Raw genomic sequence first — 27,925 nt, forward strand, 5'->3', positions numbered from 1 at the left:
TTTGTTTTCCTCCTTAAAGAGAAATTCCGTTGATTTTTCAAAATGTCTGCATAATTCAATGTTTGAGATGTAAACATTCAGTGTGGTTTGGTGTGAAATCTGATGTCTTTACAGTGGTGGTGATAACAACCAGGGGTCGCCATGACTACAACACAAATACAGACATTTTATTTACTATCCAAAACCACCAGTAATCCAACACGTGTCTATATTTATGGAATGTTCATGATGGTAAAATAGTGACACTTTTGTCAAAATATGTTTTGTTTGCGGAATATTTTTGTCTTATATCCCCCTCCATGTATCCCTCCAACATGAATGGATTAAAATACACTTTATCACAAATCTATCGTAAAACTGTGCTTCAGAAATTAGGCAGCATATTCATAGCCATTTAATTGTTTCCACTGTGAACTATTCTGACTTGGTAAGTTTCGCTAGATCTAAGAAGATCTAGAAGCATTTAGAAGCATTTCACACCAAACCACTCTGAATGACTTCACTGGCATTTAAACCATTTCATTATGCAGAAATGTTGAAATGTCGGTGGAGTTCCCCTTTAATACATTCTACTCTCATTTTCCGACTGTTTTAGTTACTGTAAGCCACACATCTCAATCTGCATATTAGAACCCTTAAAGGCATTTCCATGAGTAGTTTCACTTAAGTAACTTAAGTTAAAATTATTGCTGTTTTCAGTTCAACGCCAGAGTCTCAAATTTGCTCGATTTAACCTCCTTTATACCTTTTTGTACTTTTTACATTTGTGTTCATTTCGTACTCTTTTGTATTAAATAAACAGAAACGTTAAAACCAAAGACTTTCAATTTGTGGCTGTATCTTAAACGGCTCTCTGTCCACTATGTAGTGCACTAGGCGAGTCTCGTAAATTGAGCTTTTTTTCACCCAAACTATTTAGCAAATATAGAATTAGGCACAACAGACTGAATCCCAAATGGCTCTTTTTTAGACATATGATGCACTGTTTGGGTGCAGTAGCCATTACTTTAAGTTTTTTGTAGTGCACTAGGTAGGGAGTAGGGAGCGGTTTGAGATTGAGCCTGTTACTCAGTAGTGGCGTCAAAGCGCGGTTAAATCTCAACGTTTGGCGTCTAAAACTAAATCCTTTTTAAATAATAAGTAATATTCCATAGATTTATATTATTCACAACAATCATAATGTTATATACATCATAAATTACATTTTATTACAATTTATTCAGACGACTGTATTTTATTTGAAAAAAATCAGTTCCCGGAAGTGTACGGTCTCCTAGCAACGGTTAGTAAACAGCGCTGTACTCCTTCAGCTGTGTGGAGGGCTTAAAGTCGACAAAGACGAAATTAACTCGATTTTAAAGCTCAGGATCACTTTCACTCGGGTATTTTGTTGTTTTGGCTTCGTTAGGCTTTGTGTTTTTTTTATCTGTAGTTTTGACGATAGCAGTCTTGGCTAAGAAAATAGAGAGCAGCTGAAGTCAGATAACTACTCGCCAGCTTCTTGTTCGAATTGTCCCGTTCCACCTTAAATGGTGCGGCTGTTACATACCGGCACCTGGGGCGGCAGAATGTAACTGCTGCACCATTTAAGGTGGAACGGGAAAATCCAACAAGACGCAGGCGAATAATAAGCTAAAAATAACATCATAATTCATAACATCAAAATCATAATAAGTTCTGAAATAATTTAATGCTATTTGTTGCCAGTCATCCTGTCGAATTTGCTTTTTAACGTTTTACTTGTTTTTTTTGTTTTTTTTTATCCATCTGCAGTTTTAGGATGGCGAGTGTTGGAGAAGATGAAGGGCGAGGGAGCACAGAGGGTCTTCCAGAGGGGTCAGCAGAGGTCAGGCCTCAAGTTTTGGTTCCCAACCTTTTTATTTTTACAAACAGGGCAAGAGATCATTTTATATGGCAAGAGAATGAATACTGACAAATAAGACGTAAGGACGTGGCATTGTGTGTCACTAAATAATTCATTATGACAGAAATAATTCTTTTTTGTAAGGATGTGGTTATATATGCACAAAAAAGTAACCCAAAGTAGAGCTGAGCAATGACAGTACTTATCGTTATTGTGATGAATTACATTATGTCACAGTGTGTTTTTCTGATCATATCATGGATATCATCAGTATTTAAAACTCACTTCCCAACTGCATGTTTGGTTAAAAAGAGAGCTAAATGAGTGCTATTTAGTTGGATTTAGTGCAGCACTATGTAGTGTTGAATAGTAATTGGATTGATAAACGCATTCATAAATGCATTATGGCTAATTTTTATTAGTAGTATTTTATAAATTCCTGAAGCTGACCGTGTGGGCTAAGTGAACACATATAACAAACTAGCACAATTAGCTGTTATCAACTAAAATTGCAACAAAACAAACAAAAATGTAATTCAAAAAAGTGGCCTAATTACATAACATGAATCAAATACAGTGCTACATTGAAAATAAGAGGTGACTGGCTGTTAAGCACAGTAAGTCATGTATAATTATAATAATGTTATGTTGATACAGGTGTAGCAGCAGCATTTAAATACAGTAACTTAAAATAACTCGGTGGTTTGGTGATGTTTTAAAGCACTGATGTGTTGGTTTCTCTGCAGGTTCCGGGGGGAGACCAGGTGGAGTCCAGCACTGATGATCCGGTTTCACACACACATTCAGGTGTGTATTAGTCTTCCCTCCAGGAAATCACCAAGAAATATCAGGAAAATGTGGTTCACCTTCATTTTAATACATGCAAAATGACTCATCGTTCCTGTCTGCTTATTAAAAATAAACAAAAGTGGTGACGCACTTGTTTTGCTGTACAGCTCAAATTGACAAAGCAGTTGTTAATTAAAGCAGTTACTGCACTTATTCCAGCCATCAAGATCATAAAGATGGCAATAACCAAATATCGATTAATTATAGCATTACAGGGTGACCAGGGGGCATATTACAGAAATGTTTTAAAGGAGAATTCCCCCATTTTTCTTAAATGTGAAAATAATTCAATCATTGTAATGTAAACAGAGTGGTTTTGTGTGAAATTCTGTGTTCTATGGAAACTTGCAGAGTCAGAATTGTTCACAGTGGTGGTGATAGGAGCCAGATGTCCACCTCTAAAAGCTCCCTTACAGAAAGTTATTACATGAAATGGCTATGAATACACTGCCTGATGACTGTGACATTGTTTTACGAGACAGTTTTGGCCCTAAAACATAATCTGTTTAATCTATTCATGGCGGGGGGCACACATCAGGTCGTTCTAAGGCAAAATAGTTCCCCCAGAAAAGTATAATTTCAGATTTTCCACTAGTTGACATTATCAGTATTACATAGAAAACTCAGTAGACAAATGTAGGTTCAGTAAATAAAATGGCTACATTTGCATTATGGCCCTTTTAGGCATGGCAGTGGCTGGTTCCCATCACCACCACTATAAAGAAATAGGAGCTGGTACGTTTACTGCATAATGAACCATTTCACATCAAACCATTTTGTTTACATCTTAATGATTGAACTATGTGAATTTCTTAAAATTGGGTGGAATTCCCCATTAACTTTGAAAATCTGATCTATTTAGTCTCCATGACGACTTCAGTACAGACTGAATTTAGGCCAGTAGCTATGACAGAATAACAGTTTCTAACTTCATCATCTCATCATTAACTCCAGATAAGAAAACAGTATTACACAAACATCCTAACTAGACTAAACCTCCTAAATACTGTCCTAACTTTAGGATAAACCCCAACAGTGTCCTGACTTCTGTTTAAGCGTCTGTTTTTATCGGTTTTAGGCAGCTGTGTCAGGCAGCATAGTTCAGTACTAGCATAATGATGCTACATTTATTTATACTATAAAACGCTGCTTTCAATGTGAGATGTTTTTCTTTTCTAACTCTGTGTTTTAAAAATCTCAGACACTGCAGACTCAGATCTCCACCGTCCCTCTTATTACCTTCCTGTGTTAATGTTGATGATAAAATATTACAGTGATGGTGGTGAATAATGAGGAGACAGAGCTGAACGTGTGTCTGTTTATTAGGAGGAATAATGTTAGTGTGCTCTGCTAAAGCGTTTGGAAAATGGAGCGTTTATCACACTTCAGTTTTCTTTGACCTTTTTACATCATTAACGGTAGCTAACGTTAGCTGTCTGGCTAACTAACTTGATTATTTTGACTATGTGTTTATGTTTCAGCTGTGCTCATATAGTCGGTTGCTAGGTAACAGATATGACAGTTGATTGTTTACTTTGATTGAGTAGGTTAAAATGTCCTAACTTGAGATAAGATGCTGTAAAATAAGATCAAATTAAATTAAGACAATATTTGCTTCTGTAATGTGAATTTGTGAAAAATCTTATCTTGACCTGTCAGATCTTAACTTAAGTCAAAAATAGGATGTTTCTGTAATACGGCCTCTGAAATAAAACAGCATCATGGCTAGAACAGAATACAAAACATGGAAAATAGTTTGCTTTGCATCTAACTGTTAGTTACAGTAAATCATGCATTTTTTTCACTGGAAGCTTCACCGTTTTTTCTGTTGTATGTAATGGATACAGTAAATTACTGCAATATTTCCAGTATAAATTTACCTCAGTTCTTTAGAGTGTACATCACACCATGTAGAATTATTACATATTGTTAAACGGATACTTCCGGTTCTAAAATCTGATTGGCTGAGCTGTGTTTGAAGCTGTTATAAAATACTCGATATACACACAGCTATGACCGCTTCACAGCGAAAGAACTCTGTATTACTACGCCATGGCACAAAAAATCCTTGTGCTGTTAATGGAATAATCTTTGACTGTAATGCTGCTCGCATGGAGCACCGAGTGTACTGGTGAAGTAAGAACCTGTTTTTGTTTAAACTAAATAGATTACAACTTATGTTCTTAATTAGAGTCTAACAGTTTAGTTAAAGAACGAGCTAACAGGCTAAAGGAGAGCTAACATGCTAAGCAACTCCATCATTAATATCTCAGGCTTAAATTTAAGTACTTAAGATTTGATTCACCGTAAAACTGCATTATGAAAGTCTGAATAATGTCACTTGAATGTCTTACATACTTCAATTGTTCATGTTTCAGTCAGAAATAGCATCAGTCTCAAATGGCTCCATACTCCCACTTTATTTCAGTACCAATATATGCACATATTTATTCAGTATTGTCATTATATGTTGTTACCTGTGCCTCCTTGTACATTCATTATTGCACTACCTTTTTTATCTCAGGATAGATCTTACTGAATATTTTTGTATATTTCTAGTTGTATATATGCCTGTACATAGTTTTTTTGTATATATTCTTCTTTTTCATATTGTATCACCCTTATTATTATAACTGTCCTGTGTTGTGTGACTGCTACTGTCTATCTATCTAGTGCACTATGTAAGTAATTGAAATTCTAACCTCTACAACCAAATAGTGCACTATTTGTTGAGTATGGGTGTGGCTGAACCACAAATGACTAATTTTTAGTTATATTATGCACTGTTGGGCTGCTGGAGTCAGTATTTAAATTCCTACGTAGTGCTCTATGTAGGGAGGGGGGAGCCATTTGAGATTCATCCACACTGTGGGAAGAGGGGCAATGCTAATACGACTGACGGTGGTAATTTGGTGAGACAAAGTACTTATAAAGTGAAGATTTTTGTAATAGCCAGTGCCAGGATATGATCAGTTTATTGTTATATGACCAAAAGTTAAAACGTTCATGAAATAATCACAGTATACAGTGATGAGTGACCGAACGTTCTTCTCCTCATTTAGCAGTTCATGGTTGCTTGGTAACGAATCATACACTGAAGGAACGACATTTCTTGGCGGAATACTTGTTTGTGTTGATTACTATTAATGATAAATTGTTTTTGGGAAAAAAATGTTTATTTTGTCATATGTTCACTGCCGATTTATAAAAGTAATAAGCCATTTGAGGCCGAGCACATATTGTAACTCCACTTCGCGTCTTGCCTAAGAGTGCCCTTCCCTCGTGATAAACTCGCAGTAAAGCACAGCCTTTCGTAGCTTATTGCTTGGATAGGTTGCAGAACAATGTTAATTGGTGTTTAATAAGAAAATGGCATTTTTCAAAATTCATTTGTGCTGTATTTTCTAGAGTGGGACAGTGGTGACCTGCCTGATCCTCCTGCCTCATCTCTACAACTCACACTGGCCAATTCTACGGTAACAGAGCTGCAAAGGAACTAGGTTTTATATTTAAAGCTCAAATACTTCTGTCACATGTTTATGCCTCAAGTGCCCATACAAATACTGTTTTATCAGTCCATTCTTAGAGATTTTTGGCATTCTCCATGTAAACAAAACATTAAAAATGGTAAATCCCCTCCATTCAGGTGGCTCTTATAGATGGAGAGTCAGACGAAAGAAGCAGGACGATGCAGAACGATGAGGATGAAGAGGATGAAGACGAGGAGCTCATAGTGTTGGACCCTGAGCATGTATGTACCATTACTTTTCACTATATGAATTTTCTACGCAGTGGCACTTGGAGGTGTTGCATTTTTATTGGAAACTTACACTTACTCACAAATTTATGGCATGTATACTGCATTATATATTTTAATCATATTTAATCATATGTATAGTATTGAGCTAAAGACAGTTGTTGAAAACAATTTGTCTTGACAACTCTTTTTAATTTTTTTTTGGAATATTATTAGTAATATAACAATGTAATATAAAATCAAATATTTTCATTGCAGCCTCTGATGAAGAGATTCCAGTCTGCCCTGAAAAACCACCTCACAAAACAGCTGGAGAGACTCGATCTTGAGCTCCGTGAGAAGGTGCAAAAGTTGTGTCTATGCTAACACACTTCCAACAAAAACAAATATTTGCAAATTGTATATCATATACAAGTTCAGGAGATCTGCTAACTAGTGCTCTAGAACTAGGCTACATGTATGTCTAAAATATAAAATGTGCCATAACTTTTGCACATTGTTTTTTTTCACCAGTGTGTTAAATTCAGCAAATAAACAGCAAATGTGCACTAAAATGTGCAGAAGTGTTCTCTGTAGAGGACGTATTAACTTATTTTCACTTATAAAATCAACAAAACATAAAATTTGACTGAGGCGCTTAAACTTTTTAAAAGATATTTCAAGCTCTAACGTTCTGTGCTCCACCAGGTGGCGCTGGAGCGAGCGGAGGGCAGTCGGAGGGAGAATTTGGGTGTGGAGCTGTACTCGGTGCAGCAGGAGCTGGCCAGGCTGCAGGCATTTCTGGAAGGCCGTCATGAGGCCTGTGCGCAGGCCAGCACCCAGCGGAGACAGGCTCAGGGACAGCTGGAGCACATCAGGAACCAGTACAGGACTGTAGCGGGACAGGCCAGCACACAGCGCACACAGGGTGAGGGTGGGGCTGGGCAAGAAACGTGTCAAAAACTGAGCTTAAAAATTTTGTCACAAATGTCCAAAAGTTTGTCGACATCTACTCATCCAACATTTCTTTTGAAATCAAGGGTGCTGCATTCCACATCAAATTTAAAAAAAAGTGAGGAACACTTAGTTTTCCATAATATTCACCCTTTAAAGTGAATTCACTCTTGTGGCTGTCTAGATATTTCTGGGTGTAGCGTATTTTTACACTCGAGGTCTAATGCATTATGTTAAATGAAGCAAGAAGAGGCTAGGATTGTTAGGCAGGTGAAGCGGAATAAAATCACTTATAATGGCATGGATAACACTTTTGATTTTGAGTGACGCTTCAGTAAGCATTCCCCTGACCAATCACAAGGCTGACATCTCTGGCCCCGCCCCCACAAACATTTTAGAGTCAGCGAAACTAAGTGAGGTAAAGCTAGTCTAGCATAACCAAAAGCCAGCAAGTTAGACCACCTGTCTGTAGCTGCCTGACACCTGTTTCTTAATCTGTCTGTTTGTTTGTCTGCATATCTGTTCGCCTGTGTCTTTTTTTCGTCCAGTTACCGTCACAAAAAAAGCTGGATAATGATTTTAGTTCTGTATGAGGGGCGGAGCAGGCTAAGAGTGTTGAACAGGGAACTGTCAATCATGCTGCTCATTAGCCACGCCCACACAGTTCTTAGATAGGTCTGATCAGTGTTTTTTAAGCCATGTTTTATCATATTTAAATCTTATATTTTTTCATTTAAGCTTTGCTGGATGTTTAATATAACATCAAGATTAACATCAAGATAACGTGATTCATGGTGGAAGTAGCGTGGTGGTATTTGCTGTTGTTTTAGACTACTGGCTAATCTGAAGAGATAGCCTCTGTTACTCAGATGACATAAAAACCCTTCTGATTTCACTCAGCTATTAAAGTGTTTAATTCCAATACACTGTATATCAGTTTGTGACAGTTTTGGATATAAGTTTTTGAAAAGACTAACAGCTGGTGTATGCAAAACACATTTTTTGTTTTTCTAATAAATGTGGAATTAATCATAATTCTTGAAAGTGGTCTAAAATGCATTTTGCAGAGCATTATATTTCATAATAATAGAACATGTTTTCAAATATGTTCCTCTGCATGCTATGTTCTTCCTCATGGTTAAACAATTATATGTTTATTAACCTTTACAGATACTGGAATATCAAAAGTCATGGGAATGCACATCCTCAGCCAATCAGACTTCAGAACTTCAGTTTTCTAATCATATATTGAACCTCTTTTCTGTCTGCGTGGTGTCTCAGTATCGGATTTGCAGTCGGAGGTGGAGAAGCTGGCCCTGCGTCTGCTCTACATGCAGGAAGTGACTTCTGACCTTCGCTCGGACATCACTGCCATGAAGAACGCAACACACAAAGTGAAGGCAGAGAAACTGCAGGCCGAACAACAGAAGCACAAACAGGTCAGATCCGGGTCTGCAAGGCTCCACCTGTTCACTCCACGGAGTTAGCTTAATTTACATGATTTATTGAATTATTCAGAATAAGAGTGTAAACTGTGTATATGTTTAACATCCGCTGTTGAGAAGTTCTAAGAAGTAAAATATCCGTGATGTTTAATGCTGTGTGTTCATTGGCTGTTGTAGGACCTGTATGTGGAGCGTCTGGTGAAGCAGGTGGAGAAGCTGAGGGATCAGATCGCTCTGTATGAGGCCCAGACTCTCGCGCAGGCCGAGGAGACACAGGCAGCTAAAGAGACCTTAGCTGAGGTCAGGAACTGTCTCACAGTCGAATACGCTGCAAAACTGCATCTGATGGCTGACATGCACATACTTAATGCAACTGACTCTCCATAGCATGGTCTGTATTTGTAACCAAAAAAAAGGCTGAGTTGAGAAACACTGATTGCACTTATTTAAGCTGACTGCAGTTATTTTGCACAGTTGTTATCTTTCACAATCATATGTTTTACGTTGCAACAAACAGAACTTAATTTGATGCATTTTCATGCATTGGGTTAAAGAAAAAGAATGTAAATTAAAGATAGCAGATAAGACATGTATTGAGACATGTTACAAAAACAACCAAAGATATAACTTCTATCTGGTGCTGTAACACCTAGGAAGCGAAATGGCTAGTCAGACAATTTGGCCTTTCATTTTGGGCAAAAATTTTATGAACGCGACAAGCTTGGAGTGTACTAATATGGCTTGTACAGTTGTTGATGTCCAAGTTGGCCGACTGCTCAAAACATATCTAATCAAACACAATGAAGCCCAAACCTTAATTTCTTGGAGCGCTCTGGTGCTCTAAAACAACAACTTGGAGAGACATTAATGTTGTACTTATAAAAAAGAATTGCTTTTACATATGCTAATATATACAATGTATATATTTATTTTATGTTCATATAAAATCATATCAGTCATATCAGTAATTTTAGTGCTCAATTTATTGAGTTTAACATATAGGAAAATAAAACATGCCACATTTTATATATTTTCCCCAATATGTTCAAATAAACAGTAATTGTGCAAGCATAATTTGACTGGGGTGCTCAAACTTTTGCATTTGACTGTAACTATATGTGTGCTTGTGTGTGTGTGTGTGTGTGTCTGTGTGTGTGTATATGTGTGTGTGTGTATGTGTGTGTGTGTGTGTGTCTGTGTGTGTGTGTATGTGTGTGTGTGTATGTGTGTGTGTATGTGTCTGTGTGTGTGTAGGCTCAGCTGGAGATAGACTCTCTGACTGTGGAGCGGAAGCAGCTGCTGCAGCAGTGGAACAGCAGCCTGATTGGGATGAAGAGGAGAGACGAGACTTTTACCGTCACACAGGAGGCACTCAGGTGTGTCTGTCTGTCTGAGGTGACCTTTAGGCTGCTCATTCATAGAGACACCAGAGCTTCTCATTACCACATTATGCCAAATAAATAAACACATTGCTTAATGAAATGAAAACCATCTCTTTCTAACTTCTGTATTATAACAACAGTAATTTAGAATGTTTGACACTGATTTAAAAGCTTTGTCAGTTGACAGAGTCATTTAGTTTTCAGCTATGTCAGTTATGGAAAAAGGTGGATGCTCAGTATACTTGAATGTTCATATGATCGTAATACAGATTGTAATACACTACAGGAAGTGTAGGGGGTGATATGGCTTCTATTGTTTCATTTACAAAGCGTTCTATAATGTTCATATGATCCGCACAGTCATTCTGACAGATTGTAATACACTACAGGAAGTGTAGGGGGCGATATGGCTTCTATTATTCCATTTAAAAAGCACTCTATAATGTTCATATGATCCATATAGTCATTCTGACAGATTGTAATAACTACAGGAAGTTTTGAGTTTGCAATAAATGAAATGGCAACATTTAAGTGGAACACAAAATGAAATCACTAAATCTTTTCAATAAATGGGTATGGCTCGTCTCTTATGCTAGCTGCATGCAATAAACTTTATTTTATTTGATTACTTTCATTATTTATTGGAATTGTTGGAATTTTGGAATTTTGGAATGCTATTTGTTCAGAAATGTGGGTATTTGAACAGCAAATGTTTTTTAAAATAGAAGTAATGACTGATTTCATCCCAAGCAGCAACCATATACTAGCTCGTCAGTTGTGGTGATCCCTGATTGGTTGTCCTCTTGCTCCTCCCCCAGGCTTGCCGATCAGCAGGTGCGGTCCCTTGACACGGAGGTGGAGGGCTACAAGAGATCCATCATGAAGGAGCAAGAGCAGAACGAGCTGCTAACCGTACTGCTGAACCGCGCACAGCTCAACAGCGCCACCTACCGCAAACTCATCACACACTCAAACAGCCAGCAGGAGGCACTACAGGCCCTGTACAGCACATACTCCCGCACACTGCAGGAGACCGAGAAGAGCCTGAACAGAGTGACCGCGGTGAGCGACACAAACGCACTCACACGTTTTTTTGGGAATCCACAATAAACAATCAGTGGTGTAACTATGATGATACAGGTACAGTAAGGATGTTGAATGGCACGGTTGTCATGGGCCCCTGCACATTACAGGCACAAGTACATGTGCCCTGCCTCTACTTTCAGCATTTACGCTTCTGAAAATGTTCCTATTTCAGCAGTTTTTGTATGTTCTCTCTCTCTCTCTTTGTAGGAGTGCAATGCATGTCAGTCTGAGCTGACTGTTCTGAGGAAGCAGTTGGAGAAGGAGTCGTCAGTGCGTTTGGATCTGGAGGACAAGATTGTGAAGAAGATGCAGGAGCAGCTCACCCACGATAACGCAGCTAAATACTCCAAACACCTCACCAACAAGACCGCCGCACACCAGAGAGACAGGGTGAGGGTCTCTCGCTCTCTCTCTTTCTCACACACACAAACACACATGCACACACACATATACACACACACACACACACATGCACACACATACCCACGGCACAATTCATTGTGAACAATTTTGTAATTTTAGATTTATTATCATAGAATATAATCATACTCAATAAATACTCAATACTTAATAAAAAAAAGTATTCCAAGTCACCACCAGGAATGGGAATGATTATGGGATTATGTGATTATTTTATGCCGGTGAAAGTAAACCTGGTTTCATCTGTCTGCGCTGTTGGTAAAAGTTTGGCTTTATCTTGGGAATTTTTCTTACTTTATTTTATAACAATTATTTTGAACTCTGCTTCATAACATTGACATAATCGATCCATAAACATGCCATGGCAAATGTCATATTCTGTCATGAGTTGTCAGGCTATTCCCAGTAATGTAACAGTATCATGTTACTATTACCGGTAATTGTCATGTTATGTTGTTTGATGTCATGACAGGTTATGTTATACACTGTTTGGCTGTGTATTCCTAGTTAGCCATAATGACATCAAACATTATGATGTCTGATGATACTATTACATTACAGTACATTTCATTACAGTGTATAACATCCGCCATGCCTGGTTAAGATATGGTTATATCATGCTTAGTTCTCAGCCTTCAAACTCTATTTGGCTGTCTGTTGTAAAAAGCATTTACAAACAATTAGAGGTCTTTGATACTTTACAAAGTGATTCAATGTATCATAAATTCACCAAAAACTCAATTTAATTAAATTCTTTTGGTCTGATTCAGAAATACTTTTAAAAACACAAATATGAATTAAGGACAATACTATTGTTTTAGTCTCTTTATTACAATATACATTAGTAGATTATGGACAAAGTAACATGCACCAAGCTTTGTTTTTTTATTTTTACTTTTAAAAATTGTCTGTATTTTATTTAGGCCAAAAAATTAGCTGTATTGAATACTATTATAATCATTTAAGAATCAATGCAGGTGAATTATCACCTTCAGATCAATGCATCAAAATTCACTGAAGCATTTTTACACTTATACAAACAATATATCCTATTTTATTTTAACTAAAGAACAAGCTGTTACGCTTCTATGTGAGTATGAACCTGTAACATGTCTTGTTTATTTGTTTCTGACAGGAGGCTCAGCTGTCTAAGCTGGAGAATGAACTGGCTGCAGTAACCCTAGAGGCCAGCCAGGTGGCGCTGCATTTGGAGGCTCTGGCTGGCCTGCAAGCAGACCTGGAACAAGAAATGACATGTCGTCACCAGCTGCTGACTGCCAGCGAGGCAGAGGGGGCCAAACGTACCACTGCCATTGAGCGCAAACAGGCCACCATCAACGTCTACAATAAGAAGATCCAGCAGATTGTAGCCAGCACAGGGGTCAGAAAGCACGGCAGTGCTGAACATGCTTTACACACACTGTATGTCCAAAAGTATTCAGGCAGCTCTTCTAATGAGTTAATTCAGATACTTTAAGGTCACCCATTCCTGGCAGCTAGTATAATGCCCTGAAGCAGTAGCACACGAGTCTTAGGTCACCAGGTCCAGTGCCAAGCGTGGGCTAGAGGGGTATAAGGTCCCCCAGCATTGGGCTGTGGAGCAGCCTGGAGTGATGGAGCTCCTTCCAGTACCTTTGGAATGAGTTGAAGTGATCCAGAACTGACCATAAACATCAGTACCTGACCTCACTAATCCTCAGATCCTCATAGCAATGTTCTAACATCTAAAGTAAAGCCTCCCCAGAAGAGTGGAGGCTGTTACTGCAGCAAAGGGGGGCAAACTCACTAATAATACCCTTCATTTCAGAAGAAACGTTGGCATCTATATACTTTTGAACATATATTGTACTTTACACTTTACACTCTGATCACGCTCACATTTTACAAACTCTTTATGTAAAGCCAAAAAACGAATATCTTCAGAATTGAAGCACTATGTGGACATTTCTGTGTTTTTGTTGTGGAAATATACAAACCATATACAGAAACTTGCAATGAGAATAAAATACAGACTTTTCTTCTTTTATCATTTTCAGAATGCATCAGTTATCCACATGTTATAAAGTTAGCTCGCTTAATAGTAATGGTCTTTAATAAAGTCTTTTAGTATAGCACATGAATCACCCTGATCATACTTTACACACTAATTGCAGTTTACAGTCATTCAGATGTGAAAGTTAAGATGCAGGACATGCAGAATTGCCCTTGTATACTAATGAGATGCTTGTGTGTGTTTGGATGAGCAGCATGAAGACCTGGGTCCTCTGGAGATCCAGGCCAGCACCCTCAATAAGCAGCTGGAGGAGGTGGGGGCAGAGATTAAAGAGAAGCAGCAGTTCTGGCTCTGGCAGCAGGGGGAGCTAGTGAGACTGAGCCAGGAGAGACAGGCCCAGAACAGCGCAGTACAGAACTTGCAAACGCAACTAATTATCCTGCAGCAGAGGAAGATCAGGACAGAGAGTGAGTAGATGTATATATGCATGTATCTGCATACAATAATATGACCCATATGTATTATCTAAATATATAAGTGCCTGTCTATTAGAATACTCCCCCTATATGTTAGGTCTGTATACTATATGTATGAATGATATGTCCCATATGTACACTCCCCAAAAAATAATAGGCCAAGCCCAAAATGGTAAAACATTAAGCATCCAATGGTCTTAACAACAAATCATTATAAAAATGTAAAGTAAATTAAGACTTTATGTATGTATATGTGCAGACAGTCTTTTACAGAAAGAAGAGTCACTATTTTTCCACTCAGCACTCACGGCGTCGAACAGCTGAAAAATGTTGCTGAGCTAGTTTGTATTTAATGTAAGACCAAATATTTTCTATAGGGTGCAAATCTGGACTCTGACCAGCCCAAAACCGTCAGTAAAAAACATTAGTATTTAGTATTTTAGTGTACTATATATATGTAAGTGCCTATACCTGATAAAAATAAACTCAATATGTGTAATCTATGTCTATGTCATAATAAAATACCCAATATACATTTTATCTCTATTTGCCAGAACATATGTGTAATGATATGTCCTATGTGCATTACAAACCCAATTCCAAAAAAATTGCGATACTGTGTAAAATGTAAAATAAATGTAAATAAAAACAGAATGCAATGATTAGCAAATCCCATAGACCCATATTTTATTCACAATAGAACATAGAACACATATCAGATGTTGAAAGTGAGACATTTTACCATTTCATGAAAAACATTAACTCGTTTAGAACTTAATGCCAGCAACGCATCTCAAAAATGTTGAGACAGGTCCATGTCTACCATTGTGTAGCATCCCCTCTTCTTTAAACAACAGTCTGTACAGCTGCTCTAGCTGATTCTAGCTGCTCAACAGTCCTGGGTCTTCTTTGCTGGATTTTTAATTTAATGATGCGCCAAATGCTTTCTATTGTTGAAAGATCTGGACTGCAGGCCGGTCAGTTCTGCACCCAGACTCTTCTTCTGTGAAGCCATGCTGTTGTGATGGATGCAGTATGTGGTTTAGCATTGTCTTGCTGAAATATGCAAGGCCTTCCCTGAAAGAGAGGCTGTCTGGATGGGAGCATATGTTGTTCTAACACCTCTATATACTGTTCACAATTGATAGTGCCTTTCCAGATGTGTAAGCTGCCCACGCCATAGGCACTAATGCAACCCCATACCATCAGAGATGCAGGCTTTTGAACTGTGCACTGATAACAAGCTTGATGGTCCCTCTCCTCTTGAGTCTGCAGGACACGGCATCCGTGGTTTCCAAAAAGAATTTCAAATTTTGATTCATCTGACCACAGAACAGTTTTCCACTTTGCCTCAGTCCATTTTAAATGAGCTTTGGCCCAGAGAAGATGGTGACGTTTCTGGATTGTGTTGACACTTTGCATGATATAGCTTTAATTTGCATTTGCGGATTGCACAGCAGACTCTGTTCACAGATAATGATTTCTGGAAGTTTCCTGAGCCCATACAGTGATTTCCAGTACAGAATCATGCCTGTTTTTAATACAGTGCCGCCTGAGGGCCCGAAGATCATGAGTATCCAAAATTGATCGCCGGCCTTGTCCCTTGCATACAGGGATTTCTCCACATTCTCTGAATCTTTTGATATTATGTACTGTAGATGGTGTGATATCCAAGTCTTCGCAATTTTACATTGAGAAACATTTTTCTGAAATTGTTCCACAATTTTTAGACACAGTTTTTCGCAGATTGGTGAACCTCTGCCCATCTTTGCTTCTGAGAGACTCTGCCTCTCTAAAGTGCTCTTTTTATACCCAGCCATGTGAGTTAGTTGCAAATTGCTCCTTCAGCTGTACCACTTACTTTTCCAGCCTTTTGTTGTCCCGTCCCAACTTTTTTGAGATGTGTTGCTGGCATTAAGTTCTAAATGAGTTAATGTTTTTCATGAAATGGTAAAATGTCTCACTTTCAACATCTGATATGTGTTCTATGTTCTATTGTGAATAAAATATGGGTCTATGAGATTTCCAAATCATTGCATTCTGTTTTTATTTACATTTATTTACATTTTACACAGTGTTCCAAATATTGGGACTGTTTTCGGAAATGGGGTTGTAAATATGTTGCTTGTGTTGGAACAAAACCTCTCTAAAATGGCAGTTTTACAGGAGGAAAACAAAGTAAAAGCCTTATCTCCGCAAAGCTGTAGTCCAGAAGGAACACAGTTTGACATGCTTGTGCTAACCCTAGCTTTTGCCTCAGTAACCAAAAAGAAATGGAAATAATTTCACTTTCAAAAAACGAAACGTGGGGCTTTTGCAAAAAGCACGGTAGCAAAGTCAGGAGCATTTTGTTGCTCCTGTAAGTTAGTCCTGTTTTTCTCTGGATGTACTACAAAGTGCAATGCAATGATAAACAGCCCTGTAGACTCACCTCACTGTGAAGCATCACCTGTATGTGTTTGTATGTAGGTGAAATAGAGCAGGAGCAGCGAGGTTTATCAGAGTTGGAGCGACACTCTAAAGCTCTGATGCTGGACCTGCAGAAACTGAACTCACTACTGAGCCAAAACACACAGCAGAGCCAAGAACTACAGCAGAGTAACAGCCTGATGGAGAGCAGCTTCATCCACCAGCTTAAAGGTACACATACATTCACACACAGTGTTTTGGATCATAGGCTGTTGTAAATGAGAAAGAGATCTACACTCCTGTGCAAAAAAAGGGGCAAAGCCTAAAATACCAATGTTTTTACTGAGGGTTTTAGCTGAGTCCAGAGTTAAACCCTATAGTGAATATTCGGTCTCACATTAAACACAAACTAGCTCTGCAATGTTTTTCAGCTGTTTGAAGCCACCAGTGCTGAGTGAAACAATACTGACTCTTCCTTCTGTAAAAGACTGTCTGCAGGTTTACCCACAAGACTTCAGTATTTAAAGAAATCAAGGGAAAAGCTCTTTAGTATTGACTATTTTACTTTTTTTGCAATAATTTGTCATCAAGACCAAGAAAAGCTTAATGTTTTACCATTTTGGGCTTGGCCCAAAAAGGGAGAAGGGTCTGGCTGCAGACATGCACTCTCAGCCTGACATGCACCGCCAGCCTATTGAAGACGTCAGCGCACGCTCTGCCACGACAGTGTTTTTGTCGGTTTTATGAGGAAAAACAGCGAAACACATACTGTTGGGCAACAAGAGTTACACTGAATGTTGTCTTTCTGAGCAATTACATGTCAACGTTGTGACGATGTACAGAGCACCAAGCACACAGCGTTGTGGGCACCAAAACAGTATGTTGTCACAACGTAACTGTGTTTGCTGGGCTGTTAGGAAACTATCAAATGTATGTGGAATCAGTCCCAAAACACCTGATTAAACGGAATCCTTTACACTGTGATATCAATCCATCAGGAAAACACTGTGTTAGCCGTGTTATGGGCGAAAAATGGATTAAGTGATGATATCGTTAAGCAGCAGCAGCAGCCAAAAGTTAATGTACCGTTGGGCTCCTTCCGCCATTGTGGCAGAGAGTGCATGTGCACGTGACGTCACTGGGGCTGAGAGTGCATCTGGCTGAGAGTGTATGTCTGCAGCCAGACTCTATTGGGCAAAAAGGTGTGTACTCTGTAAAACTACTTTTAACAGAAAAAATAACATGTATCAAAAATGTTACGTTAAAGATGATGAATTTGACAGCAGGACCGAAACTTCAAGTTTGACTGAAATCACCAGTTTTTGTGTTAGAAATTATTGAAATATGTGGTGAACAGTTTTAAGCTAGACCTTCAGTTTGGGCCATAAAACCTGGTCAAAAATGGGAAAAAAATGTCCTTTATGATAATGCTAATTTCTACTAGCACCCCTATGGGATTTTAGTACTAGCACTAAGCTAACAGCAAGTCACATTAACGTTTTTGCCCTCCTGCTTTAAAAATAGCCATTTGAAGCTTGTGAAAGACATTAACGTTAAAGTCAAAACATGATTGGTTGATTCCACTCTCACTTCCTAATAATGTTGGTAGGTAATCTAACATGTAAGGCCTTCAGTCCAGATTTCTTAACCAATGGGAGAGCTCGGTTGAGTGTATTTACCAAGATACTACAGAGGAAGCAAATCCTAAGTGGATCATTTTCTGCTGTGAATTTAACCCTTTTGTTTCCAAAAACTTTACAGTGAAATAAGAGTATTAATATAATATTTACAGAATTTAAATACAACAAGTATGATGATTATATTAGACAAAAGTGAACTTAAAATCACAGCCATGTTTTTTTTTATTTCACAGAAATCAGTAGATCTTCTCTGAAGGCCCAGAGGGTTCCCCTCTGACTGAAATACTGTATAAACGCTTTGCTGATGCCAGCAGGCATCCTGATCTGTGTGTAATTTGATATGGAGTAAATGATAACTGAGGTCATATGCAAAAGTTTAGGCACGCCTGGTCAAATGTTGATTTTCTAAGTGTAAATGAGTGAACACATCCTCCACAGAGAACACACTTCTTCACATTTTAATGCAAAATTAGTGCTTAGAGTGATGAGAGAAACTGTTTATGTGTGTATGTAGGATGCAGAGAGGGAGTCTGTGGAGATGCAGCTGCGTCTGGAGAAGCTTCAGGAGGAGAAGGAGAGACTGCTCAACAGCCTGGTGGAGGCAGAGTGAGCGCAATACAAACACACAGTACACCCACCCTAATAATGCCCACCCTGAACTGCAAATAATCGAGTCAATATCTCCATCGGCGGGAGATCCTGAGTTTGATTCCCGGTGATGCACAGTCATTTGTGTTTAGAAGTCCAAAAGAGCACAGTCGTCCTCTCTCTCTCTCTCTGGGTGGGTAGAATGGTTCTCTCTCTCCCTCATCACTCAACACAGTGCTAGCCAACGTAGGTGTCTCTTAGCTGATGTTACAATATTAGCAGAATTGGGTAAAGACCCAATGCACCTGTACTCACCCAATGCACCTGTACTCAGCTGTATTGGCTCAGTGCACCTGTACTCACCCAACACACCTGCACTCGCACACTGCACCTGTACTCACCCAACACATCTGTACTTGTTCAGTGTACCTTTATTAACCCAAAGCACCTGTACTCGCTCAATGCACCTGTACTCACCCAACACACCTGCAATCAGCTGTACTGGCTTAGTGCACCCGTACACAGCTGTACTCGCTCAGTGCACCTGTACTCACCCAATGCACCTGTACTCAGCTGTACTGGCTCAGTGCACCTTTATTAACCCAAAGCACCTGCACTCACTCAATGCACCTGTACTCACCCAACACACCTGCAATCAGCTGTACTGGCTTAGTGCACCCGTACACAGCTGTACTCGCTCAGTGCACCTGTACTCACCCAATGCACCTGTACTCAGCTGTACTGGCTCAGTGCACCTATACTCACCCAGTACACCTGTACTCACTCAGTGCACCTGTATTCAACCAGTGCACCTGTAATCACTCAGTACACTTGTACTCACCCAACGCACCTGTACTCAGTTGTACTGGTTCAACACACCTGTACTTTCAAAATTCCAACCACTCTGATCCCAGTTTAGACCAAATAGATCAAACAAACTCACCCAACACAACCAGTCTATCATCCTCCTCACCACTCCACTCCACGTGTGTGTGTGTGTGTAGGCGTCAGATCATGCTGTGGGAGAAGAAAACTCAGCTTGTTCGTGAGACCCGCTCTGCTGTGGACTCAGAGGTGGGGAAAGGAGAAATTCACACCATGAAGGCAGAGATACACCGCATGGAGGTGCGTGGGCATATGTTCTTGTTTGTTAATGTATGTAAAGTGTTTGCATTTGTAGTATGTATTATTATACACATTTATATTTATTTTATTTACATGAAGGACATATTTTTGTAAAATATAAATTCTTACACCTGTATAATACTTATTCAATACAGTTTTATTACATGTAGGTACCTATAACCGCTGTTATGAAAAAACCTTGCACCTCCAAAATGGTAAATTACAGGAGATGGAAAAAAGTTATTGATCGGAAGTTAATAAAAATATTTCTCTCCAAGTAATTGTGGTGCATTTCTCTGTTGGTTAATTCATAATGAAATTAAGGCACAATGTAAAAGGCAACTGACTTTTCCAAATTTGGGAAAGAAAAAACACAAAAACGGAGATATAATTTTTTGTTCCAAATATAACTTCATGATTATTGTGCAGAGGACAGGTACAGAGCCAATGAAATGCAGTTAGCTTGTAACCAGAAGTGCAAAATACCGTAATATTTAAATATAAAGTGCAGGAAAGTAAGCAGTATATATATTATTCTACATTATTACATATGTGTATGCACTTATATATATATATATATATATATATAGAGAGAGAGAGAGAGAGAGAGAGAGATGCCCTGTGATGGACTGGCGACCTGTCCAGGGTGTTTGCTGCATTCCGTCAAATGAGTGCTAGAATAGGCTCCAGCACCTCCCATGACCCAGGAGGATAAGCAGTATAGATTATAAATGAATGAATGTGTGTATATATACATACATGAGCCATGTTATTATTAAATATAGATACTTAAGTATACATGCAATATATTAGCCTCACAGTGCCACATGTAATTCCTTAACAACGACACATGTCTGAGGACAACTTTTGTTGGTAGGTTGCGGCCTAATACAACGCTAACAGGAGTATGACCCACATCCTGATGTTTTGATCTAGTCGATGTGTGTGTTTGTGTGTTTCAGGTGCATTATGGTCATCTGCTAAAGCAGCAGAAGCAGTTGTTAAGGGACATGGAGGCGGCGGTTGTCAGACGTGAGAGCATCGTCACTCAAAGTGAGGCTCAGGCCCGCAGTGACCGTAAACACCCCACACACACTGACCTCCAGCACACACTGCAAGCCCTGCGCCGCAACATCCTACACACGCACAAGGTGGGCAGGTTTTCTACTCTTCTTATTTGAACATACAGTTGTAAGCAAAGGTTTGCACACCTGTTCAAATTACATGATCAGTTCACACTAACTAAATCATAGCATTTTCTGCAAATATTCACTGTGTTTAACATATTGAGAGAAATGTATGCAACATAAACATATTAAACATAAATAAAGATGCACAGGCCACTTTATTATGTTGAATTTTTTAAATGTGAAAATCAACAAAACATGGAATTTGGAGCGCCCAAACTTTTACATACTTTTGTCATATCTATGTGTTCCTGTACAGTTATCTATAGTCTGCGTTTGAGCCTATATATATATGTATATAGTTCCTGCTCCACTTCTGATTAGAAGCCATTGCAAAATGTGCACATATACAACTGAATGCAAAGGTTTTGGCTCCCCTGGTCAAATTAAATGTTTTCTTGAAGTTAAAATAAGTTAACACACCCTCTACAGAGAACTCTCTTCTGCTAATTTTAATGCACAATTACTGTTCTTTTGCATATAAAATGTGGCATGAAATTGTGGCACATTTACATTTTATGTTTTATTTTCCCCAGTATGTTAAAATTATGAATTAACATATGCTGAAAAATGTCATATTTAAGTGTGTTCTCTAAAGAGGATGTGTACACTTATTTCAGCAAAACATGGAATTTGACCAGGGTGCTAAAACCTTAGCCTATGACTGTATAACCATACACATCAGTTGAACTATGCATTAACATTGCAGGCTATTAACAACCAAAGAACCAATATGTAGAAATGTAAAGAATCACATTGCTTGGCAGCCGCTATCTGCTGTGAACATGCTGCATTGCTAGGCTGCATTACTTATTGCAATGGTTAATAATAAATTATTTAGCAAATATTGTTTTATAAATGTAAGATGCTAAGCACCACCTCTAACTGTGGTGGCTCTGAGTGGCTTCTTGTTTAGTAAATGTGTGTGTGTGTGTGTGTGTGTGTGTGTGTGTGTGTGTGTGCAGCAAGTGGAGGAGTGTGATGGTGTGTTAGCAGAGCTGCAGGAGAAGCAGAATTCTCTGAGTGAGAGTCTGAAGCAGAAACAGCTGCAGATCAGTGACCTTCACAACACCAGCACTGCCCTCAGTACTGACCTACAGGATCTACAGGAGACCAGAGAGAGCGTCAGTATACATACACATTCTATTTCTACTGTTCTTTAAAGGGGAATTCCACCAGCTTTTCAAATTTCTGCTTAATTAAAATGTCATTAACAGTCATTCAGAGTGGTTTGGTGTGAAATGCTCTAGAGAAACTTACAGAGTCAGAATTATTCACAGTGGTGGTGATAGGAACCAGACATCCACCTCTAAAAGCTCCCTCATAGAAATGTATTATACGAAATTGTTATAAATACACTGCCTGATGTCTGAGACACTGTTTTACATTTTAAAAAAAAGGTTACGGTTCTAAAACATATTTTTTAAAATCTGTTAATGGTGGAGGGATAAATGCAGGGCATTGTGTGGAAAAATAGTCCCCAAAGAAAACTATTTCTTTTCACTGCTTTAGAATGTACTTACTTTACTAAGCGTTTAATTGTTTCCTGAGTGAGCACTTTACTGAGCATTCTGTTCTCTATTCTAGAACCTGGCTCGGCTACTGTCTCTGCAGTCTCGGGCAAAGCAGCTGCAGGTGGTGAAGGAGGGTCGCTACAGCGCCACGGCAACTGGAGAGGCTGCGCTGAAGGAGGCCATGCAGAAACAGCACGAGCGGCTACGTTCGGTCAGTCACCACACACACTTCACTCTAGAACACAGTTCTAGAGTTTCTAGAAAGCCAGGGATTCTACAACATCTTTCTAGAAGACCAGGGACAAAAATAAATAAGTTCTTTGTGACAAAAATAAAAAGCTTTTTACATGTAAAACTGTAAATGTTAAAAGTTCACGCTGAAAAAATTTGACACCATATTAACGCTTCAGCTTTTAGTTTAGTAACCTGGAGCCACATTACAGAAACATCTTAACTCTGAAATCTTTTTAGTCTCCATGACGACTTCAGTACGGACTGAATTTAGGCCAGTAGCTATTACACAGTAACAGTTCCTAACTTCATAATCTTATCATTAACTCCAGATAAGAAAACAGTATTACACAAACATCCTAACTAGACTAAACCTCCTAAATACTAGGGGTGGGAATCTCTAGGCACCTCATAATTCTATTCGATTACGATTCAGAGGGCTGTGATGCAATTATAAAATGATTATCGATGCACCTCGATGCATCTTTTTTTTCTATATAGCATTTATATTTTCTCACTGTGTGAGCTCAAGTTTTGAGTTCAAGTTTCAAGTTTATTTGTCATTTGCACAACATGTCAGGATATTTATGCATTGAAATGCTTGTGGTGAAGCACAGGCAATCACTCTACAGAAAGTAAATAAGTAAAAATAAAAATACAAGAAAAAACAACTGAAATATATTAAATATACACAAAATATACACAGAATATACACAGAATATAGAGACAATATACATTTTAAAGTGACTAAGTGACTCGGTGTTATTGTTATTTAAAGTGACTTTTAAACCAAAGTGTTTGTAGTGATCCATAATAAATTTACTTCCAATATCTTTTTTAATAAAACAAATGGAAGTGATGTGGCAAGTGAACTAGAAGGCTCTCATTCACTGCTCTTGTTTGGAGCACGAGACGCTGCTGCTACTCATCTGCGATAAAATGCGCAGTTACGGTGAAATAAGATCCAGTGGTGATGGATGTCCATGCAGCACGTTACAGCTATTCTACCTGTTTTCTTTAGTGATTTTATAACTTCAGTTTTGGTCTCGTTGTAGAGACGGGGGGGATCGCTGTGTCAGTAAAGTATCTTTGACGTGTGCAACATAGCGTGAAAGCCCTGTTTCGCAACGACTGAGAACCGGCGTGCAGACTGCAGGTCACATAGCAACAATGCGTTATTCGCATTTATAAGCAGCGCAGTAGGTTTCCTGGTACGTTAAATCTGCAACAAGAGACTGTCAAACACTAAAAAGTGGCGAAGATGAAGTCGCTTCTCTTTTGAATTCTCCTGTTCCACCTTAAATGGTGCCACTATTACATTCGGCGCCTCAGTTAGAATTTAAGGTGGAACGGGTAAATTCGGACAAGAAGCTGGAGAATAAGAAGCGACTTCAGCCTCGAAAAAAGGTCAAACGTTGAGAGACATTTAACTGATCAACTTCTGCAGAAAAGTTTTCTGGCGGAGATGGGAGGAAAGCGGCTATAGCTGAAGCTTAAAGCACAGCAAAGTAAATCTGCATTTTCGTTTAGGTTATACTGTTTAGTCTATACTAGGACATTAACACATACTGAGACATACTGGCCATTAAATGCTGTGGCTCCCAAGGTGGTTTGATTTTTGTTGAAAGGTCAAAATAGCTCTTCTTAACATTTGGGTTGTGACTCCTGACCTAACCTGGCTTTTAATTCAGAGGGTGCCGGTCGGATTTCTCGCTCATCCAGTAGTGTTTTTGTTATGTGCTGCCACAGACTGTCCGGGCGCTGCACTTCCACACTTCCAAGTTCCGCCCTTTGTGTTCCGTCAACATTACATTCTAAATTAAATATTTAGAAAATCGATTTTTGACATTTGCGAATCGATTCAGAATTGTTCACATCCGCATTGCGATGCATCTAAGAATCGATTTTTTTCCCACACCCCTACTAAATACTGTCCAGCAGCGTAGTCCACTACTAGCAATGACGCTACACTTATTTATGCTGTATAACGCTGCTGGAGATGGAGACTGAAACTGGGGAGCGACGACGGTCTGATAAACAACAGCACTCTTTACTTTTGTTTTGACTTTGCATCAGTAATGGTGGCTATAACTTACATATTTAACATTATTTTGATTTTGTGTGTATATTTCAACTGTGTGTATGGTTGCTAGGTAACAGACATGACAGTTATCGACTTCGATTGAGTAGGTTAAGATTTCCTAACTTGAGATAATGTGCTGTAATATAAGATTCCTAAATGCAGAAAAGATTTGCTTAAAATCTTAATTTAAAACTATTAAGATAAAAAAAAATATTTACATTAAACTGACTAGGTTGCCTCTGTCTGCACATACTAACTAGTTTATTAATATGAGATTTAGATGTTAGTTTACCATCCAGCCAAATGCCGAGGTTCTTATACTCTGTGACTCGCTCAATGCTGGATCCTGCCAGGGTAGTAATAGTCACAGTATTAAAATCAATATTTGAATAAGCTCATCATCTCCAGCCACAGCATGTTTAGCTGTATCACTACACAGGCCAGCATCAACTTTTTATGTAAGTTTAATCAGGTACAAACTTCTGCACATGCGAGTTTAGGCTTAATGCGTCAACTATTTTCATAACACAAACTGATATTTCAGAATCCACTCTAAAATTAAACAGTAATTTACCGTAGGCTGTTTGTTACAGTCATTTCCTCCTGGTTGGTATAACAATAAAATGTATCAATAATTTTTTTAACCACAGTTATGAGGCACTTACTGCTATTATAAAACAGAGACGAAACACAATTTAAATACATGATTATATTCAATAAATCATTGACATTATTAACAGTTAAATTACATAAAGTGCTCCGTGAAGAGCACCCTGGTTTTTAATGACTTGGGCGGATTAATGCAGAGTTCAGTTGGTGCCTCTGAATGTGGCTTAGCCAATCAAGCAAGCAAGCAAAGTTTATTTATATAGCGCTTTTTACAACAGGTAAATAAATAAATAAGTCAGCATTACAGAAAGAAATCCGGGTCCAAGCCCCCATGAGCAAGCCAGTGGCGACAGTGGCAAGGAAAAACTCCCTAAGAGAAACAAGAAGAAATCTTGAGAGGAACCAAGACTCAGAAGGGGAACCCATCCTCCTCTGGTTGACACCGGATAGCAAAAATTGTTAGTACAAAAACGGGGAAAACAGGTGGAGCAATGATTAATTTGATTAGTTTAGTTTATGCAGCAGCAGCATCAGTGGGGTCAGGATGTGAGGGTGAGGTTGCACGGCGTTGTACAGCATAAAGCTCAATGGTGGTCAAGCCAGTCCAGAGGCAGCATCAGACGCACAGGATGGGCAGCTGTTTAACTCGGCAAAGAAAAGAAAGAAAGGAAAAACACACAGTCAGTTCTGTAATGGGTGACTGATCACAGATTGCAGTGTTAGCAGAGCAGCAGAGACTCTGGCAGGTATAGAACTGACAGGGAAAACTAATTACCAAAGGCTTGACTATACAAGTAAGTTTTTAGCCTAGACTTAAAGCCTGAGGCTGTGTCTGAGTCCCGAACATTAACAGGAAGACTATTCCAAAGCTGGGGGGCTTTGTATGAGAAAGCTCTCCCCCCTGACGTAACTTCATTAATTCTAGGTACTAATAGTAAGCCAGCACTTTGTGATCTAAGTAGGCGTGATGGTTCATAATGGGAGAGAAGTTCACTCAGGTACTGAGGGGCGAGTCCATTCACAGCTTTATAAGTCAGTAAGAGAATTTTATAATCAATGCGAAATTTAACTGGTAACCAGTGTAGGTTTGATAGAACTGGGCTGATATGGTAAAATTTTCTGGTTCTAGTAAGAACTCTGGCTGCAGCATTCTGGACTAACAAGCTGAACTTGTTAAGGCTTTTGCTGGGACATCCAGCTAGCAGGGCATTACAGTAATCTAGCCTTGAAGTAATAAATGCATGAACTAACTTTTCTGCATCCTGTAGAGATAATGCATTTCTCAATTTAGCAATATTGCGGAGATGCAGGAAGGCTGTTCTACTAATATTAGTTATATGTGCGTCGAAGGACAGATCAGGATCTATCATGACACCAAGATTTACAGATGAACCTGATGCAACTGAGAAATTGTTAAGTTTGAGTGTAAAATTAGACAGTTTGTTTCTAGCTGCTTTTGGACCAAGAAGTAGAACCTCTGTTTTATCCGAGTTAAGAAGGAGAAAGTTACTCGACATTCAGTCTTTTATGTCTTTTATACAGTCCTCAAACTTGATTTACAATCAAAATTTATGCCGTGTTTACTGATAATGGTGCCCAGTGGTAGCATATATAGTGTGAATAATACAGGTCCTAAAACAGAGCCTTGTGGAACACCATACTTTACTTTTGCGAGGGCAGATGATTTACCGTTTAAATTAACAAATTGATAGCGATCAGTGAGGTAGGACCTGAACCAGGAAAGAGCTATTCCTGTTACCCCTACAAGGTTTTCTAGACTAATAAGATAGCGTGGTCTATCGTGTCAAATGCCACAATAAGATTGAGGAGGACTAACAAAGACACTTTTTCTTGGTCAGAGAATAATAATAGATCATTTACAATTTTTACCAGAGAATCAGATTTTGGAATCATAACTGTCCACTTTTTCATAATAAGTTGATTTTAAACTAAAAAGCGTTCTCGCAAAGTGAGTTTTAATTATAAACTCCAGTTTTAGGAAGAAGTTTTTGAACCTTTTCTGGATTTCAGGACGAATGGTTCCTAATAAACAATGATAAGCGAAGCTGATCTTATCTAATAATCAACAAACAACATTTAACATTTTCATGTGTACTTTCCAGAGCTGGTGTGAAGTTTGACGTCATGTGCTGTGTTCATATATGAGATTCCTCAGCTGTCTTTGTGACATGTGGGTGTTTGTGTGTGATGTGCCCTCAGGTCAGCGGCGTTCTGCAGCGTGTGGTGCAGGACTTTCCCCATTATGAGAGCGCCCTCCGCAAAATAAACCTCCTACTGTCTGCACGCACCCCCACGGACCACCAGAGAGCTTAA

General features: G+C 38.8%; 1 protein-coding gene across 1 annotated transcript; it reads left to right on the plus strand.

Moving 5' to 3' along the window:
* Positions 1-1,276: 1,276 nt before the first annotated feature.
* Positions 1,277-27,925, plus strand: ccdc40 (coiled-coil domain containing 40). The gene is given in 21 exon segments (XM_036569629.1): positions 1,277-1,382; positions 1,774-1,846; positions 2,611-2,671; positions 6,122-6,189; positions 6,360-6,464; positions 6,729-6,812; positions 7,158-7,377; positions 8,685-8,842; positions 9,026-9,148; positions 10,103-10,224; positions 11,049-11,292; positions 11,524-11,706; positions 12,872-13,117; positions 13,983-14,196; positions 16,675-16,845; positions 18,746-18,860; positions 19,847-19,967; positions 20,930-21,118; positions 22,120-22,278; positions 22,742-22,879; positions 27,812-27,925. Coding segments are annotated over 20 exon segments (2,901 nt in total). The 5' UTR covers positions 1,277-1,382; positions 1,774-1,780.

This window comes from Colossoma macropomum, unplaced genomic scaffold (genome assembly GCF_904425465.1).
Source record: "Colossoma macropomum unplaced genomic scaffold, Colossoma_macropomum, whole genome shotgun sequence".
Classification (NCBI taxonomy): Eukaryota; Metazoa; Chordata; class Actinopteri; order Characiformes; family Serrasalmidae; genus Colossoma; species Colossoma macropomum.